The sequence below is a fragment of the Saccopteryx bilineata genome, chromosome 4 (genome assembly GCF_036850765.1).
Source record: "Saccopteryx bilineata isolate mSacBil1 chromosome 4, mSacBil1_pri_phased_curated, whole genome shotgun sequence".
Taxonomy (NCBI): domain Eukaryota; kingdom Metazoa; phylum Chordata; class Mammalia; order Chiroptera; family Emballonuridae; genus Saccopteryx; species Saccopteryx bilineata.
Window position 1 is genome coordinate 83,287,439 of NC_089493.1, and position 14,870 is coordinate 83,302,308.

General features: G+C 46.5%; 1 protein-coding gene across 3 annotated transcripts in view; it reads left to right on the plus strand.

Annotated features, from left to right (window-relative positions):
• The first annotated feature begins 6,009 nt into the window (after nucleotides 1-6,009).
• RASGRP1 (RAS guanyl releasing protein 1) overlaps nucleotides 6,010-14,870 on the plus strand; it is a 93,484-nt gene continuing 84,623 nt past the window's right edge. For all 3 annotated transcript variants that reach the window (XR_010731333.1, XM_066277152.1, XM_066277153.1), the window contains exons 1-2: nucleotides 6,010-6,251; nucleotides 11,386-11,570. Coding sequence is in view for 2 of the 3 variants with exons in the window: in XM_066277152.1 (XP_066133249.1) it covers nucleotides 6,217-6,251; nucleotides 11,386-11,570 (220 nt within the window). In the remaining variant the exon portion in view is untranslated. The remainder of the gene's footprint in view (nucleotides 6,252-11,385; nucleotides 11,571-14,870) is intronic.

Consider the following 14,870-nt stretch of genomic DNA (forward strand, 5'->3'; position numbering starts at 1 on the left):
CGGGCATTTGTCCCCACAAAAACTACCTCTCCTATGTAAATGCATGTGGTTAACACATGTGACTCTGGACAGAGAGATAGCAGATAAACACTAGATAATATAGAAAAGCCTTTTAATATGCAAAGAGACATCTTTCTACCATTGTGTTGACTTGTAAATTTTGTTTTCTCCAAAATAATGTATGGCTTGCAAATTGAATGTGGTCCTATCATGTTAAAGGACCTATGACTATAACCAATAGTGGTAAGGGGCTCCTAATTACAATTTTTGCTTCTGTACTTCCCACTTACAAAACTATAAAAACTAAGTAGAACAAAGGGCGGGCGCACTCTCCCTCAGACGGAGTTGCTGCCGCTTGGCCAAGCTAGACAATAAAGCTTTGGTGTGTAATCGATGGACCTTGTTCGTGTCTTCAATGTTTCGGGTCCCTCCGGATTAGGATTAACAGTTGCATTACAAAACTATTTTCAGCATTTAAAGTACTCCTGTTTGATTGCAATGCCAGCTATTTGAAAAGAAGTCCAGTGCTGAATTTTAATGAACTCAGTCCTCCCTGTTCCCAGCACTCATCGCAAGCACCCAAAGGCAAACTCGAGAGTGGTGTTCATTGAGTCAAATCTAAAGTAGAGTGAGGGATCTAGGGATCCCATGGGACTCTTCAAGGTGTAAAGCCTCTTGGATTCTGCAAAGGCAGTAAGATTAAGTCAGGCTTGAGAATCTTTTTTATGTATTGATTGGGGTGGAGGTGTGGGGTGGAGAGGGGGTGGGGGGTCAGAATTAAGCTCCTGCGTCTTGTGGTTCAGCAAAGCACTCTGCCCTTCCTCCTCCTCACCTCTGCATCTTCCTTTTCTCTCACTGGCTTCTCCTCTCCCCTCACTTCTCTTCATCTTACCCTTTACATCTTAACCTCCATACTTCACTTCCTCTGAGAAGTTGGCCCCACAGCAACCAAGAACTAAGGCAGATGTCCCTTGGTTGTGATCACATGGCTCTTATTAGTTTTCTGAAATATTCACCCAGTGTGCCCACAACCTGGCACACAGTAATCACTCAAAACATCTTAATGTTTTGAGTGGTTACTACCTGCTTGGCATCGACTATGTCTATATAATCATTAGTAAAGTTCCATGAGGAAGGCCTTGTTTGTACCCGTTTTACAGAGATGAAAACTGAGGCTTAGAGAAGTTAACTTGCTCAAGATCAGATTACTAGGAAGCATTTGGGCTGAAATTCAAAATTAATGTAACTCCAGAGCTTGTAGTCACTATACCATTCTGCCTTCCAAAAGTTTGTGAAAAAAATACATTGTTTGATACTTTTTGATAAACATGAACAAAGCAAATTCACTGGCCACTTACTTTTGTCGACTGCAGCCTCTGGTTTTGTAAGCCATTCAGGTCGGAATCAGAAAGCAGGAAGTTTCTGTCATAATGGTTCCAAACAGGCTTTATTTATTAAATAGATGCATGCACATAACATAAAAATAAAAATTACAACAGGGGAAACAATGAAAAGTAAAATTTTCCTCCACTCAATGCCACCTAATTCTCATTTCCTGAGGTAACTATGGAGATCTATTGTTACTGTGAGAGGTGGACCCACAGCTGTATTTTATAAACTATGATTCCAACCCAGTAACGGATCACTTTAGTGGGCCCTGACCGGCATCTATATTTTAGTATCCTTAAGTTTAAAAAGACTTAAAAGGATCAGAGTGAACCACATGTAAAAAGGGTGAATATCGTTTCACACAGCCTGTGTTTCAGTTTTACATGTAGGGTATATCTGAGTCACCTGCTATAAAATGTGACTTTACTCTTCTCATCATGGAGTAATGCTCAAAACAATTTGAAAGCCACCAACCGGGCAGACCCACCTAGCTGAAAATTATAAAGGCACTCAGAGCCTTCTGGCCTTACCGCCCGCGCGTCTCTGGAACTCAGTTAGCTTGAGTGACCCTGTTAAGCCAAGTCAGATCTTGTCTCTCATCTGTTCAAAGCCCTCCAGGGACTATCATCCTACTAGGACTAAAAGCCATGAGACAACATGATTTCTACTTGTTTGTTGTGTAGCAGCCTAAAAAAAAAAAGAAAATTCCAAAATCAAATGAGATTACATTTAAGGCCAATCTACCTGAAAAAAAATATGGCTGTGATGGGACTCTGGGAAGAGACTTCACAGAGACAGGTAGCACCCTTCAAAGCAGCTGAAAACAAGAACGAATATTCACATTTAGGACCTTTATATAAGATGATTATCTTTAAAATGTAATTTATAGGACAATCATAAAATTCCCTTCAGAGAGTCCTGGGGATATCACGAGGAGACACTCTCCAGGACAGCGGGCTCATAGATGGAGAGACCCAGAGAGGCTGCTGCTGCATCCATGAGAAGATGCCCAGGACAAAGAAACAAGCAGGCATCCAACACGTGCCCACGATCTACAGGCACAAAGCAAAAGGAGCCACTTCGCATGTGGGAAGTTACTCTAGCCTTGGTGGCTTGGTGGGAGATGAGCAGCAGCAGGGACGTGGTGTTCAACGTCTGACTGCAGGGCAGCCAGTCACAATCATAAAACAGTGAGGCCCTGTCTCAGATAGAAGCAGCACTTGACAGAAGAGCAAAGGACGGTGCCCCCACGCCCATTTCTCTCCATCTCTCTCCACTGTCCTTTGGACCCATGTGCCTTGAAATATGGCAGCTTTGTTCTCACAGGTACATGCGGGGGCCCCGGCTGGGATAGATACATCAGGGCGTCTCCCATGAAGGCAGGGTAACCTAAAGCTGAAGTAGCAGTTCCCAGCAATCAGTCAGGGTAAAAACTGTGGCATACTTGTTTATTTATTGATTTAGTTACTCTCTTTGTTAGATAGGTAAGCCCTTGTGAACAAGGACCTTATCTGTTTTATTCCCTACCAGATTCTCAATGACAAGGAGAGCATCTGACGAGCATCTGACACTAAGCAGGCACCCAGTGAATAGATCTTAAATGAGTGAATGGTAGACGACAGAGTGGAAGCTGTAGTCAATAGGATCTCAAAGCACAACAGTTGTCAGGCAGATTCTGAGAGGTGAGTCTGCACACCTCTACACCTGGGAGGTGATCCTCTGTGTGCCCTCCAGGGTGGCTTGCCAGTTTGACATGCATGTGGTATAACTGTACCTTTGTGTGTTTATGAGGTGAAAAGGTAAGCAGAAGGAAGCACACAGGCAAAAGCACCAGGGCTTGCAGGGGCACAGGACACAGCAATTACCAGCCATGGCCAAGGTGCAACCCAAGAGGTCAGGTGTCTGGGAAGGCATGGCTGAAGACCAGGCTGGACAGGTAAGGCCCAGTTGTGAAGATGCAGTTTGCCCTTAATTCTGTAGGCAACTGGGGATTCCTTAGCAGTTTAAAGCAGAGACAGGACACGATAAGGTAATGTCAAGGCAACTGACAGAAGAGTCAGAGAAGAGGAGGTTCTATAATTAGGGAGGCCAGTTATGAACTATTATATATGTCCAGATTCTGAGATAATGGGGGCCAAAACCAACAGGTGTCTGTGAAGATAGAGAGGAGGTCCTGCGGGATAATTAAAGGAGGTAACCGGTTGGAAATGTGGGTGTGGGGGTTAGATATCAAGGTGGTATATTCAAACATTAGAGTCATATGTGTCCTGTTGAAGTTGTGGAAGAAAATAAAGACACCTAGTTAGAATAACGCATCATTTAGGAATTCTGATCAAAACAGATGTTTTAGTCTCAAAGACTTCATGACACCACCAAAAGAGCCAAATAAAAGTCCATGGACATCTGTTAAGAACGCCTGATTAAAAAGAAGGACAGAATAAGAGTCCCACAGAATGACCTCACCCAGAGAAGACAATGGTCCCCAACCTTTTTCAGCTGTTACAGAGACATTGATTACTGTCATCAAAGAGGTCAGAGAAGCAGAAGAGAGGGTAAGAGGAGAGAATGAGAGAAGAACTCTGTTATTCAGGTCATAGGCACCTCAGACAACACCAGGAAGACTAACCACATGGCAGAAGATGAAGAAAGAGATGGAGCTAACTTCTAATGTTGTTGATGTCTGCAAAAGATTAATTCCTCAAGTAGGAGCAGCCAGAAAGCCTCATCAAAGAGCTCAGGAGAGCCAAGAAACAAAATCAAGTGCAGGTGGAGTGCAAAGCTCTCAGGAAGCCAGAGAGAAGGAAGCTTCCAGGCCAGAATCAGGTCTCTCTTGACAAAACTCATCAAGGCCTGTTTCTCGAATGAATTAATAACAATGTCTATATTTATCTACATAATGGACTGCAGGTATATAGGTGTGTTCAACTGTCCACTTGTGTGCTTAATATTGTGTGTATTCAAATAGCTCATCTATCTATATATACACACATTTAAATAGAGTTATGCATTTACATAAAGGTATATATTTATTCATTTGGCATACAGATATACGCATATACAGAGTAATTCTGGAAGAGTGTCATTATTTTTAAACACCCATATGCCATATATATATATATATATATATATATGCTGTGACTGAGGACTTGGTTCTTTCCATCACTCCAAAGCTTGTGTGTATTCTTTAGAGAGTTTTGTTTCTAGTCTCAGTGTCAAGAAGAGTTGATCTTCTCTTGAGCAATTTTCTTTCTTCCTCCTCCCTCTTTATTTATTTTTTTTAATTTTTGTCCTGCATGTGACAGGAATTAAATATTAACTAAGTCTTCCCTTTTGAACTCGACTGCTAGAAATCCATGAAACAAGTTTTTGTCCCACTTGCAACAAGTGTCTTGGACTGTATGGGGTGAATTTTTAGAAAATGACTTTCATTTCCGGGTCCATTCTATGTATTTTATTTTTCACTGTACATTTCACATACCTCTTTTGTAGGTTATCGTATGTAAGCTATCTTGAATTCTTTTAAGAGAAGATGGCATAGAAATATAAGGCAAGAGAGAAATGAATTGCAGAGGAAAGCTTTAAGGTCCAAACATTATGGCCGGGAAGAGTCCTGTTATTGTGGCTGGAGTTACCGCGTGTGACAAAGATAATGATGTGTTATCAGGGCAGTCCGCAGTGATTACAGGGAATCAGATCTCAGCCCAGTCATAGTTCTCTCCGCTGTTTACTAGTTGTGTAATGGAAGGCCTATTATTCTCTAAACCTTAATTTTCTCACCTTTAAAATAGTGACCTCTTGGTATTTGTGGGAGATGGATTAAATGAGGCAATGTATAGAAAGCACTTAGCAAACTGGACTCAACCAACATTAGCTATCATTATCATCACTTGCAAGCAGGGGTAGACCGCCATTCCTGGCCAGGTATGCTGCCATAAAGTTCTCTCCACCCCTCTACAACCTTACCCCCCTCTCCCCATATCTCCACCTACAGATGCCAGGCAGCTGTCTCCCACCAGATATGCATCACGCCCCCAGAGTGCACCTACATACCTACCACCTCTTGCACGGTACAATGCACAAGCCCAGTCTTGCAAATTGACAACCAAGGTGCATGCTAAGGCAAATCCATAACTTTGAATTAGTTCCTATCCCGCGCCTGTCTGAGCTCTGATTTATACAAGAAAGGTCCATGCGGGGACAAGGGGTTTTCAGGAGCCAGGACTGAAATGCAGGACGGCAGGAGATGGGGATGTGGGTGTGACTGGGCGGGGGGGAGGGGGGGTAGTGTTCCCCCGTGAGCCGCCCGGCGGAGTCGGTTCCCTTGGGCGGACAACTGCTCTCCAGGCTCGAATTAGGGGGTACCCAGCGAATCCGGAGCCTCCACAGCCATCCAGTTCTCTGTCGGGCCTCACCCTCGGGCTGGGAGAGGTAGACAGCAAGGGTAAAAGGCGAGGACTAGGAGAGGCGCTGGCCTCCGGGCACTACCAGGTATTGGGGGCAGGTTTCAGAGATGAGCTGAAGAGCGCCACACATTTCCTACGGCTGGCTGATAACATCAGCGTATGTCAGGTGGTTCGTGCCGGCGAGTGTAACTGCGCGCGCGCGCGGGTAAAGGCGAGAGGACGCGCGCACACAAAGTTTGTGCCTGCGGGTGCGCGTCGGGCTGGCTCTCCTAGCTCCACCGCGGCGGGTGGGCGGCCCGGGGGGCGGGGAGGCCCGGGGCGAAGGGCCGCGCTGGCGGCGACGGCGGTGGTGGCGATGCTCTGCTCCCCGCCGAGCCCGTCCTGCCGCGTTAAGTGAAGCGGCTCCACGAGCGCCGCCGCGACCATGGGCACCCTGGGCAAGGCGAAAGAGCCTCCGCGGTGAGTAGGGGCCCAGGCCCTCGGGAGCGCCAGTTTCCTTCCTTGGGGCAGCAGCCAGGGTGCGGGCAGCCCCCTGAGGCCTCTCGGGGAGTAGGAAGTGGGGCGGACGACGTGGGCGCCCGCGTTACGGGAAGTTGCGGGCCGGACTGCTGGGGGAGGCAGGCTGGGGTCTCGGCTGAAGTCCGAGGAGACGCGCGCAGGGGATACAAGCGCAAGGGACACACGCGCCTGATGTGCCCAGCGCGTCGCAGCCGGGAAGTGGGGAAGGGAGCTGGGTTGTGCAGTCCACGCAGCCAGAGCTGGTCCAGTGAGTTCTGGAATGGCACGGCAGACACCCACCAACTCGCTGCCAAGCACCTGGGACTCCCACTCGCGGACTTTCCGGGTCGCCCGCACCTGCTGCGGCAGGGCTCCAGCAGTGCCACCTGGCGGTCTCTGCCCGCCCTGCGGATCTCGGGAGGGCCCAGAAAGACCAGCTGTGCTTGCAACAAGCAAGCAGAGGTCAGCGAACCGTATAACTTTCTGGGTGTAAACCTGTATTCCCCTCCACCCCACTGTGAATCTAAAGACGTGTTTTAGAGTCGCCTTGGGGTGACAGAAAATGAAGCGTGACAGTGAGTGAAAAGGCTCTTGTCAGGAGAAAGAGGGCTGGAGGGTCCAAACAGCTTTGAGTTTGTCCCCAGACAGCCAGAACTGGACAACTGCCTAGAAAGCAGCCTGAGCTCAGCAGAGGGCTCGGCGTGCTGTGCACTTTCCACCTCCGTCCACCTGGACTTGGTGTGGCTGCGCCGTGCCCAGCTTGCACAAGCATGCCCAACAGAGGCAGGAAGCTTTGCCCTGCTGGACGATCTAGAGCTAAGGGTTCTTAGTCCTTTATGCACCCCGCCCTGTATCCCCAAGTGTCCAACGCTGTACCTTGCACTGGACCGAGGTGGGGGGGGGGGGCTTCAGTACATTAAATTGAGTCATTATGGGGGTGGGGAGAGGACAGAACTGGAAGGACTCCTCACTAGAAGCCAATTAAAAGCCACCTTCCACTGCAAAGAAAGTCATGGAAATTTCCACAAAAAGTTGTGACCTCCACCGAGGTAACCTGTGCCTACAGAGGGTTTCACTTGAACCAGTCCAAGTTTTGACAATCTCCTTTAGCAAACTTATTAGGGCCTCAGCCAACATTAGCCTCAGAAAACACCTTCAAGTTAATTTGTTTCTTTTAGCCTTATTTTTTTTTTAATTCCCAAGGGACTGGGCAGAAACTATTTGGCTACTGTCCTTTAAAGCTATGTCTTTGCAGACTACAGACCATTTGTTCTGTGAATTGAAACACCTTCAAGACCTGCCCATAGTGAAGTATTGTATAAGTCCTTATCTACAGAGATTTCAAAAGAAGAAAAGGTTTTGAAGGTTTGTCACAAAGCAGTCAGTCAAGAAACTGCACAGCAGAAGGGCTGAGTTCCCTAGGTTGTATGCAGATAGCCCCATCTTCCTAGACCTCTCAGGTTGTATTCTGGTTTTTAGTAGTTTCTCTTCTCCCTGGTTTCTCATGGCCCAGCCCTTGAGTCTCTCTGGACTCCATAGTTCCCAGTTTGCATCTTTCATCCCCTCACCACCCCCACCAAACACTACCTTCATGTTATTTCTTTCTGCTTGAATCTACCCCAGTCCCTCCTAGTTCTGGTAAAAGCGTCTCTCCTTGTAAACTAAAGTGATTTCTTCCACTGCTGATATGAGAAACCATTACTAGAATTAGAGCCAGGGCAGTTTTCAGAGTCCTCAATGATCAGTACCACCAACTGAGAGAGAGCGGAATTTTCCTTGTTTCCTCCCAGGCCCCAGAGGGAAAAGCTGTGTGCCCGCTCAGCCTCTGGTTGCAGGTGCCTTTTCTGCAAGGGCCAGGGAGGGGTCATGTACAAGGCCTGAGAGAAAAAGAGGCTTGTACTGAGGAGGACTTTATTTTTGCATTGGGTGGAGATCTTAATGGTACAAAGGCAGCCGCTAAGGCAGAAAGCTGATTAATTCCAACACCTGACAACCAGTCCCAGGTTTAGAGATTGTCGGTGCTTCCTAGAAGGGGAGGGAGCCCAGGTGGGGGATGCAAGATATGAATTCAGGAGGCCTGGCTTCTGTCTCTGCACTTGTGCCCAGTGACGGTGACCTTCTGAGCCTGGAGCTCCACAAGTCTAGGTGAAGGGCTAGGCCCTTGGTCGACAAACGGTGGCTTATGAGCCACATGCGGCTCCTTGGCCCCTTGAGAGTGGCTCTTCCACAAAATACCACGTGCAGGCGCTACCTCGATAAGGAATGTACCTACCTACATAGTTTAAGTTTTAAAAATTGGGCTCTCAAAAGAAATTTCCATCGTTGTGCTGTTGATATTTGGCTCTGTTGACTAATGAGTTTGCCGACCACTAGGCTAGGAAAATGACCAGGAAGAGTCCATGCAGCTCTGGGGTCTGAGGACTGTGCCAGGGATGTGCGGAAGGAGGAGGGCCTGAGATTCAGCCTTTCTGTTATCAGGTATGCTTTAGGAGAATGTTACTTTTGTCTTAAGTTGAATTGACCTTTTCAGCCTCTCTTGATAATTCTGATGTAGTGAGAGGTGCACAGTTCCAGGCACAGTAAATATTTGTTAAGCAAACAGAGCCAGAGAGGTGCCCAGTACAAATCCCAGATCTAGCGCATATGAGTTGCACTTGGCTATGTCATTTAGCCTCTTCTGGACTCGGTTTCAACATCACAGAATAGAGATAAAATCTTTCTGGGGTGTAAGCTTTAAAGACCACTTAAATAAATCCTAGCACAGTGCCTGCCATGTTATAGGTACTCAGTTCATGGTGGCCATTATTATTTTTCTTTCATTTTCAGATACTAATCTGATCCTGGGGCTGTCACAGGCCCTGAGTAAAAATTAGTAAGGGTCAGAGGAAACTTGATCACGTCCTGTAACACCAGCGTGGCCTTTTAGAATCACTGCTGTGGGTTAGCAGATTCCCAGTAGCCAGTTACTGATTTGACTTCGGTGGGACCACCCCAGGTCAGAACAGGGCCCAGCAGCCACTGCCAGCCCCGCATCCTGGAGCTGTTTTGAAGTGCACCTCAAAAGGCAGGGTGTTTTCTCCACGAGTCAGCCTGTGCACCAAGTGGCTCCCTAGTTCAGTAGTCTTTTTGCAGGCTGGTTTCCCGAATCCCGTGTGTGCGCCAGCATTTTACTTTGATCTCAGCACTTCTTCAGCCCATGCTGGGTGAGATCGTATCTTGTCAGAAACGTTTTCTGCAGCAGTCCACCCGCAACCCATTCTCCCTCCTTTGAGAACATCACTTCCCTTACCCTTGACACTCACGGTTTGCATAAGGTTGATAGAATTCGGGATCTGGATCTGATTCTCCAACTAGATTTTTGTATTAAAAAATGTATGGAGGACCTTTATTTTTTTTTTTAATAAGAAATTAAATTTAATGGGGTGACATTGATCAATAAAAGTACACCGGTTTCAGGTGAACATCTCTATAGCATTTGAACTGTTGTGTTGTGTGCCCATCACCCAAAGTCAAATCATTTTCCATCACCTTATATTTGTCCCTCTTGACTCCCACCCCCCACCCTCTTCTCCCCTCCCCCACATCCCCTTATCCTGGTAACCACTGCACTTTTATCTATGTCTATGAGTCTCAGTTTTATACCCCACCTATGTGTGAAATCATACAGTTCTTAACTTTTTCTAATTTACTTATTTCATTCAGTATAATGTTCTCAAGTCCATCCATGTTGTCGTAAATGGCAATGTCATTTCTTATAGCAAAGTTATAGATGACCTTTATACAACAGCAGCTAACATGTAATTAGTATGTCTTACAGTTTACAAACTGTGCCCACACAGGCAGTCTTACTCATGGAATAAGCACTTACTGATTAATTGATGCCATCATGTCTTTATTAAAATATATAGTGAGTAGCTAAAGTAATAGATTGGAGGTTTATTTCTTTTTTTTTTTTTTCTTGACTCCTCTGTAAACTATGAACTAACCAATCCGCAGTAGGGAAAGGAGAGTTAACTGTGCTCAAAGAAGTTACCAGTAACAGCAACCATCACTCCTAAACCTTCAAAGATTATAGAAATGTGTCTGTATGTGTGTATTGGAAGGGGAGAAATGCTCAGTTAACCTTCATGTATCATTTTGCAAACAACTGGACTTCTACTGAGAGGTCATGACCAAAGGTCAAGCTAGGTGAGAGTGGACGAAGGTGACCTGCAGGACTCCTAAGCCTTTCCATATCCAGGCTCAGTCTTTTGGTTTCTATTCTGGAATAAAGCTCTCATGAGCTCTGCTCTCCCCATGCCCATATATACTGCTCACAAAAATTAGGGGATATTTCAACACTTCATGTTCATTTTGAAATATCCCCTAACATTTTTGTGAGCAGTGGAGGTAAGGACCCAAGTACAAACTTGATGGGATGATGTTTAATGTTAAAAGTGGCTCACAGTGATTACCCATGTTATCAATTATGAAAACAATCTTAAAACCAACCAGGATTTTTGAGAAAGGCAGAACTAACTTAAAATCTAAGTATCACCACTCACACCCCTCACCTTTGACCACTCACATGGGTCCTCAGTCTTTGACTTTTCTGCTAAAGTCCTTAGAGATGGTACTGAGGCCGCCTGGGTTTCTATAGCATCTCTGGTGGGGTTCAGGATGAATGAATCCAGCTGAAAATGAGAACACCTGAAACTTAATTGTTAAGACCCAAGTCAGTGGCCTGGAGACTGAAGGTAAACATTACTGCTAGCAGCTGAGGACTGCCAAGGAAGTCCTGCCTCTGCCCGTCCACCTCGGGAAACGGAGACAGCAGGCCGAGGCAGTCCTAACCCCAAGAGGACAAACCCTAGTTGCATGCAACCCTGAAATCTCACCTTGTCATTTGCTTGGGAAATGTCTCTTTAACAGCCAACCAGTCCGTTTGGTGCATTTGCCAAGTGGGAGGGGTATATCTTCTATCAGCCCAACTCCCAGGATTAATTGTCTTATCTCTACTCCTTTCCTCTCCAGTCTGCCTTCAGAGCGTGGAGCTGCCAGTTTGCCCATCACCTGGCTGCTCTGTTTGCGCTCACGGCCTGCTCTCTTTCCTCAGGAAACCTTCTCATGGCTGCCGAGCTGCCCCGAAAGCAAAACTAGAGGTGAAGCCAGCCAGCAGCCCCTTCCCCTCGCATCCCAGCCTGGCCCAGATCACCCAGTTCCGAATGATGGTGTCTCTGGGACATTTGGCCAAAGGAGCCAGCCTGGATGATCTCATCGATAGCTGCATTCAATCCTTTGGTGAGTTGGCTAACTGCCCACATGCATAAGAATCACTATATTACTTTGTTCTTAAAGGTGCTTTACAGAATAGCAACCTAGATTGCATTTTGGCTTTAAAAATAGCTTTTGAGCCTTTGAAATGTTAGAGACAGTGGTGCAGTGCCAATGGCACGTGACTGTGTGGGTGTAATAGGTCGTGATGAGAGGTGTGATTTAAAGTGAGAAAAGTTACTGAGGAGAGTTTACATTTCCATTTTCCTCGGGATGGAGGTTTTTCTCGTGATGAAAAAATATAAAATGCTATTGTGCGTCTGGTTCTTTGACTGTTTGTCCTTGTGTTCTTGGGGCACACAAGAACTAGGTTGCACGAGCAAACATTGTTACCAAACAGAAATTTGAAAGTGATTTAAATTGGACAAAATGTCTTAAATCCCTTTACAGTCTGGACGGTAATTATGGTGGAATAGGAAAGGATTGGGTAAAGCTGGCGTGACTGTGACGTGAGGATACTAGCTACTAAGTGTTGCACTTGGAGGTCAGAGACCTGGCAAAGAAGTTACAGACTCGCAGGGGCAGTGGTTGTCTAGACGCTGTTTTGTGTCATCTCCCGTGATCAAGAGGGATGCGACCCTAGTGCAGCTGACAAGCAGTTATCTGTGAAGATGTCCTATTTTTTTAAAAATTTCATAAGCACTGTCTTTCTTTTGATTGTTATTTGTTAATCAGTGATTGAAAGGTATTACATATTTGCTCCCTTAAAAAAAAAGGAATAATTGAAATTAATGGAAAAGTCCTAAATTTCCAGCATCGCCATTCCCCTCGCACCCCCTTCCCTTTTGAACCCCTCCGTCTCCCACTGTGAAGTGCGGGAGCATTAGCGGCTCAGCTCAGGAGCGCCTGCCCGGCCCAGGCCTGGGAGCCCCCGGGGAGGCTTGAGCGGGTCCCAGGGAGCAGGGCAGACAGACCTGCTAGAACTCAGCACTGGGGATTCCTGGCTGGACTTGCTTGGCTAGACCTTATTTCTAAAATTGGGAAAGACTCACCATTTTGGGGACCCTCGTTTAATATACTTTATTACAGCACTGAAGAGAATATTTCGATGATTTCAACACTGGTGTAAAGTAGTTGTTCTCCAATGTTTGTGCAGAATCACATGGAGGTTTCTTTTTTTTTTTAATAACACAGTTGCTGGGCTCCACCCCCAAAGGTTTCTGCTGAGGTAGATCTGGAATTTACAAGAATTTACATTTCCAGCAAGTTCCCCGGTGAGGCTAATAATGCAGCTGACCCGAGCACCCCACTTCACTTTATTGTTAGTTGTAGACTTTTTAATTTGGAAATGCAGGAGCATTTTTTATTGCTAGTTTAAACTTAAATTTTCATTACATTTCTATTCGACACTTTAGTCTTTTAGTTAAGGATGACTTTGGGAGTGGGATGAATGGTTTTCTATTTCCGAGTCATCTCCTTAGAAAGTAGGCAGAGAGGTGCACAGGAACTCGTGGAGCCTGGAGGACATGGGGCTGTGGGAAGCCGTCATGTCACCGAGTTCCAACCTGAATAAACTGCCGAGTTCCTCACACGGGCCTGGAGGTCACAGTGACTGATCTTCAGCAGGGCACCAGGACTACAGGTTCATGAATACAGGTTTTTATTCCCTTTCCATGTCACTGTTGAGAAAACAGCGACCAGCCATGTATTGATCGAGCTCTCTTCCCGCCGTGCCAGCCACGCGGCTGCTGGCTGAGTTCAAGGCTGTTTTCCTAACCTTCAAATAATCATTTCATCAGCCTGAAAAATACAGGACAGATTATGAAGTCCTCCTCCCAAAGCACCAAACCTAATCCACACCCTTCAACAGATCCTACGAGGGCAAAAGATACATTGTTTTCTGCAATATGTTGAATTGAAAGAAGTACCATTAAAATCCCAGAGCTATAAAAGTGCTGCAATACTGGTGGCCGAGGCCAGGCAGGTTCACATTGGATGCCGACAGATGGTAGAAAAACTGTGGAGCCGAAAAGGGTTGAGCCATTCTGTTTAATAAAGTTTCACAATGACAGACAAGCACACAGGCAGGGGAAACTGCCTCTCGGGCACACCAACAGCAAAATGGCCCCTCACAGTGGTGGCAGGCAACCCGCCATCTGCAATCCCCCTGAACTCAACCACTCATAGCCTTATATAGGCCATGCACACTTGGCGCTGCCATGTGCTCCTGCACTAATCAGGCAAAGGGCTTGCAGCCAATAAACCAGCGAGCAAGCCTAACACAGCTGCCCCACAAATGCCATAGACTCGCAGGTGTCCCCAAACTACGGCCCGCGGGCCACAATGCGGCCCCCTGAGGCCATTTATCCAGCCCCCACTGCACTTCTGGAAGGGGCCCCTCTTTCATTGGTGGTCAGTGAGAGTACCACAGTATTTGGCAGCCCTCCAATGGTCTGAGAGACAGTGAACTGACCCCTGTGTAAAACGTTTGGAGACCCCTGCTAGAGTCTGATAGTCTCTTATGCACTGTCAAGAAGCATTAAGTCCTTAATTGCCTCAGATGCTGTTCAGGGCAGTGCATAAGGAAAATTATAGAGATCGAACCTCTGTTCCACTGATAGAGCTTAGAATACCTGAGAAATGCACTGTTCAGGGGAGGTGGGAAGAACTAGATCCAAAAGACTGGGCAATAATCTAAGTTCAAGAAGAATAAATTCTTTATACCACATAGAGTTTGAGTAAGTTCACTTCAAAAGTGAGGATCTAGGCACTGGCCAGTTGGCTCAGTGGTAGAGCGCCAGCCCGGCGTGTGGATGTCCCTGACTTGTTCCTGGTCAGGGCACACAGGAGAAGCACTCATCTGCTTCTCCACTCCTCCCCCTCTTGCTTCTCCTTCTCTTTCTCCCTCTCTTTCTCCCTCTCTCTTTCTCTCTCCTCCCCCCCCCCTCTTTCTCTCTCTGCCCTCCTGGAGCCAAGGCTTGATTGAAGCAAGTTGACCCCAGGCACTGAGGATGGCTTCATGGCCACCACCTCAGGCACAAAAAACGGCTCCAGTTGCAACAGAGCAACGGCTCCAAATGGGTAGAGCATCACCCCCTAGTGGGCTTGCTGGGTGGATCACAGTCAGGGTACATGTGGAGTCTGTCTCTGCCTCCCCTCCTCTCACTAAAAATAAATAAATAAATAAATAAATAAATAAATAAATAAATAAATAAATGAATAAGAGTGAGGATCTAGGTTGGGGAGAACAGCCACTGTCTGTCCAAACCTCTCTTGGGGCCCTGGGAATGTTTCAGGAAGACAGAAAGGTTAAGATCCCAGGGCTTT